The following is a 5,271-nucleotide window of genomic DNA, read 5'->3' as shown; positions in this document are numbered from 1 at the left end:
TACACTTTGCTTATGTTTGACATTTTACAAAGAGGTGCAACCTGTTGACATAAAACTACTATATGTTGCACTGACTTGAATTATGTTATATTCTTAACACCATGTATATTCACGCACAAAACCTTGAAGAACGCTAGACGTGAAAGGGTGTATTGGGAAGATCCTAAATCATATATTAGTTAGATATATAATTTTTAAAAAAATTGTATAAAGTGACACCCTCACTTTACAAACCGATTTTATGAGGTTGAGTTAGATCAAACTAATATTCTGAGTTGGACATCAACCATTTAAATCCTGATTCTCATTGTTGTGTGAGTTTTTAATGGTTATAACCCTTTAATCTACGAATAAATAAAATAAAACAATATAATACTATATAAAATTATAAAATAATAGCTAAATATTTCTTTATTTTGTAAGTGAGTAAATCACTAGTAAAAAAAGTTAGATTTTATTTTATTCATATTTTAGTGTGTATAAACAAATTAATAGTCAATCTTAATAAGTAATATTAATAAGAAAGGAGTTTCCTTAATTAACAAACTAACAAACAAAATAAAAAGCTGTGTGAGGCGAAGCACCAAACATAAGAGTAAGGCAGCGAGTCTACGTCACTTCAATATAACTCATCTTCCTCTTCTTTTTTCTACCAACACACCCCATTCTGTTTCTTCATATATACACCCCCTCTCCCTCTAATCGCTTTGACCCTTCTTTCTTCACTTTCACTTGACTCGTTTCATTTCAAAATTCCATTATAACTCAGATTCGTTTTGGTTGAACTAATTACCAATCGTTAATGGCGAAGATGAAGCTTCTATTCATCATCGCCTTCGCAATTTCTTCTCTCATTTCCACCGTCAGATCTGATTCATCAGATCACCGTTACAAAGAAGCAGATCCCGTTCCTCTCTTCGCTAACAAAGTTGGTCCGTTTCATAATCCCAGGTAGTTCGTTGCTCCACTCCGATCCGTTGTTCACGCGCATTGCACGTGCTGGATCTGTTTTCGTTTCGTCAAGTTCTCAATTTTGTAAAATTACCTTCAGATTCATTCATTTTCATTAGTTTTTCGATTTGTTATTTAATATTAATATTAATAATGTATTTGATTTGATATTGATGTGTTGATTTTGTTTTCAGCGAGACTTATCGTTATTTTGATCTACCATTCTGTTTGCCAGGTTGGTTTTTTCTTCAATTCTTGTATTAGTAGTGTTGTGTTATTTATGCTTTTAAATTTAAATCCGTGGTTATTCAAGGTTTTAATTTGAAATTTGAAGTTATGGTTATGTTGTTAGCGTTTTATTGTGGGAAATTGGGGTTAAATACGGTTGATGCTGCCACAATTGCAGTTAAATACAGTTGTTGGCTTGATGCAGCCATAATTGTAGTTGTAAAGATCTCAAGGTTTGATTTTGCCGCTAAAACATTAAAACCTTGATGTGATGGCCAAAAATAATTGGGGTCAATGGCGGTTTCTTAAGACAGATTCTTAAAATCTTGATGTGATGGTCAAAATAATTGGGGTCAATGATGGTTTTTAAAATATTGATTTTAATTATAATGAGATGATCAAGGTTGATGATATTAGATCCATGTAATAGATATTCGACAAAGTTTTATGTTGGCTGTCAGATAATATTAGATGCAAATGATTTTAAATATCGGACCCGGATTCCCTTTGGTTAGAAAAATCATGCGTTTTCTCAGTTATTTGATTTTAGAATCGAATGGTTTTTATTCCAAAAAGGATTCAAATCACCAAGTTAAAGCATGAACCAATTGATAGATATTGGGATGGTCCAGATATGCAATGTGGTTGTGTGATGTGGTATGCAATATACTTGCCAAAATGCCACAGCTGATTTTCTTGTCGGTAGTTAAGATGACTCGAGATTCCTTATATCTCTTTTACTTTGGAAGATCCGAATTTTGAATTTGTTTGCATTTTGAGATATTTTGTTTTTGTGGTGTTGAATTGTTCGAGGGTTTGGTTTGTAGATCATTTGAAAGAGAAGAAGGAAGCACTAGGTGAAGTGTTGAATGGGGATCGTTTAGTAAGTGCTCCTTATCAGCTTGAGTTCCAACGGGACAAGGACTCTCTTTCGGTTTGTAAGAAGACACTTACAAAGGAAGATGTGGGCAAGTTTCGGGCCGCTGTTCGTAAGGACTACTACTTTCAGATGTATTACGATGATTTGCCTATTTGGGGTTTCATAGGGAAGGTTGATAAGGAAGGGAAGGATCCTAGTGATTATAGATACTATCTTTACAAGCACATCCATTTTGATATCTTTTATAACAAGGATCGTGTTATTGAGATCAATGTACGAACGGATCAGAATGCCCTTGTAGATGTTACTGAGGATAATGAAGTTGATGTAGAGTTTTACTATACTGTGAAATGGAAGGAGACCAACACACCCTTTGAGAAGCGGATGGACAAGTATGCTCAGTCGTCTTCTCTTCCCCATCATTTGGAAATCCACTGGTTCTCGATTATCAATTCGTGTGTCACAGTCCTCCTCTTGACTGGTTTTCTTGCAACTATTTTAATGCGGGTCCTTAAGAACGATTTTGTCAAGTAAGAAGCTTTGTTTATTTGTGTTTTAGGTTTTCATTGAATGTGATAAAGCTAGGCAATTTATATAATCAGTTCTTTTGCTGAGCTATAAATATTGTCCGTGGTTGACTTATCACTAGGTATGCACATGATGAGGAGACTGCAGAGGATCAGGAAGAGACCGGCTGGAAATACATCCACGGTGATGTTTTTAGGTTTCCCAAGTTCAAGTCTGTATTTGCAGCTGCCCTTGGATCTGGTACCCAACTGTTTACCCTGTGAGTTTCTTCTGGCCAATCAAAATGTCTCAATTATAGATGCTCATTTTGGGACAAGAGAATTATGTTGTGATATTTTAGTATTAATAAATTGTATTTATGCATTCAGTACGGTGTTCATATTCATATTGGCACTTGTTGGTGTGTTTTATCCGTACAACCGCGGGGCTCTATTCACTGCACTTGTTGTCATATATGCACTCACTTCAGGAATTGCTGGCTATACTGCAACCTCATTCTATTGTCAACTGGAAGGAACAAACTGGGTACTGACTTGCATTTCCATGCAATTTGGTTCAGAATCCATTAAATTTTCCCTTGTTTTAACTCATTAGTGTTTTCATCTCCGTCCTTCTATCATGACAGGTTCGGAATCTGCTATTGACCGGATGCCTTTTCTGTGGACCTCTGTTTCTGACATTTTGCTTTCTGAACACTGTTGCAATTGTCTACAATGCTACTGCTGCTCTCCCATTCGGCACAATTGTCGTTATAGTTCTCATATGGACACTTGTTACTTCTCCTTTACTTGTATTGGGAGGGATTGCTGGGAAGAACAGCAAGGCTGAATTTCAAGCTCCTGTCCGCACAACTAAATATCCAAGGGAGATTCCACCTTTGCCATGGTATCGGGGATCAATTCCTCAGATGGCGATGGCAGGATTTTTGCCTTTCAGTGCTATATACATCGAACTTTATTATATATTCGCCAGTGTTTGGGGTCACAGAATTTACACAATCTACAGTATTTTGTTTATTGTCTTCATCATTCTCTTGATTGTTACCGCTTTCATTACTGTGGCATTGACATACTTCCAGCTTGCTGCTGAAGATCATGAATGGTGGTGGAGGTATGAAATATCTATTCTTTTCGTTGAAGTTCTTTCCTGCACCAATTCAAATGATTTATTGTTTTCTCAATTAGCATTTATAAACGAATTGATTTCTCAATTAGCAATCTCTTTGATGATTATAACTGATGTGGTTAATTTGATGTTTGGATTAAGTAGTAAGTATGAATTATATGAAGTTACTTGTTTTTGATCTCTTTTATATAACAGCTTTTCACTGTAAATGAGTTGTGATGATACATCAAAATGCATGATGTACTTTAAAATGACAACATGGATAATAAAGTCCTGTTTATGGTTTACTTTGTGAAAACATTTTCTATTTTCATTTTCTAAACTGTGTTCATTTTAACTTGCTAATTAGAAGATGGGAGACTCTGGAAGTGAATCGTTTGATGAATATAAGAGGAGTCTTAGCTAGGGGTGATGCATTTATGGAAATAATGAAAAACAATTCTTATGAATTCGTTCACTAAAAGAGATTATTATCATCTCCTTGTTGGCTAGTTAAATTAATAACACAATTTAAAAAATTAAAGTAGAAAATGTTTTCATGGTACCAATGTTTTGACAAGTTATTTCAAAATTTTGGACTTCATAGCTGTCGTGTTGGCTGATTCTTCATTTATAGCTTTTAGAGTGTATGACTCTGACTAACCAACAAGAAAGATAAATGTTCTTGCTTTCATGGTTCCATTTGTGTTTTCTATATCTGGAACATGGAGCCTGATTAGGAGAAAAGTGAATTCTCAGAAGTGCAAGCTTTCTTGCACTATGCATTTCTATATTCCCTAGTATAGTCTTTTGACCTTTTGATTTTTGTGATCTGCACTTTGAAATTAAATCACATGTGGCTGAGTTGAAGTGAAGTTTTATGACCTGCACACTTAACCTGTGTTTTTATTTCCTTACAGATCATTCCTATGTGGCGGTTCAACTGGATTATTTATCTATGCGTACTGTCTGTATTACTACTATGCACGCTCGGATATGTCTGGATTCATGCAGACCTCATTTTTCTTTGGATACATGGCCTGCATATGCTATGGTTTCTTCTTGATGCTTGGAACAGTTGGATTCCGTGCTGCATTGTTCTTTGTTCGTCACATATACCGATCCATTAAGTGCGAGTAGGCATTTTGTTTGTCCTCTCAAGTCTTCTAGAGCTTATTGTCTTAATTTCATAGGCATTCTGTAGAAAATTATAGTAATTTTGCAGTTCTTCTGTGTACTAAAAGGGAAGCTGGGTTGGGGGGGTTTGTAGCTTCCAGAGCAATATGTTAGATCACAAACGGTACTTTTTGACGATATCGTCTGTATTATCATATCTTTAATCAAACTCTTGAAATATTTTATTTTTTTGGTCTATTTGATAGTAATTCTTGCATGTTTTTCAAGTTTGGTTAAAACAAAATTATAACTATGAAATCTAAAATGCTTTAGAAATTCCAAAATCAAGTATCAAGGAACTTTACTGCAGAATCACAAAGACTACGAAATATTCATTCACATGTCAAAATACATAAAATGGGGGGAATTAAATTCAAAGTGATTCAAAATAAAAGTTAACAAAA

The 5,271-nt window shown here is 34.8% G+C and overlaps 1 protein-coding gene across 1 annotated transcript; it reads left to right on the top strand.

Moving 5' to 3' along the window:
* Positions 1-553: 553 nt before the first annotated feature.
* On the top strand, positions 554-5,052 carry LOC127133331 (transmembrane 9 superfamily member 3). The gene is made up of 7 exons (XM_051061729.1): positions 554-951; positions 1,146-1,186; positions 2,007-2,589; positions 2,709-2,846; positions 2,956-3,112; positions 3,213-3,697; positions 4,612-5,052. The coding sequence occupies exons 1-7, from the start codon at positions 803-805 to the stop codon at positions 4,829-4,831; spliced, it is 1,773 nt and encodes a 590-aa protein (XP_050917686.1). The 5' UTR covers positions 554-802; the 3' UTR covers positions 4,832-5,052.
* Positions 5,053-5,271: the final 219 nt, after the last annotated feature.

This window comes from Lathyrus oleraceus, chromosome 1 (assembly GCF_024323335.1).
Source record: "Lathyrus oleraceus cultivar Zhongwan6 chromosome 1, CAAS_Psat_ZW6_1.0, whole genome shotgun sequence".
Taxonomy (NCBI): domain Eukaryota; kingdom Viridiplantae; phylum Streptophyta; class Magnoliopsida; order Fabales; family Fabaceae; genus Lathyrus; species Lathyrus oleraceus.
This window is presented reverse-complemented; position numbering and strand designations above follow the sequence as displayed.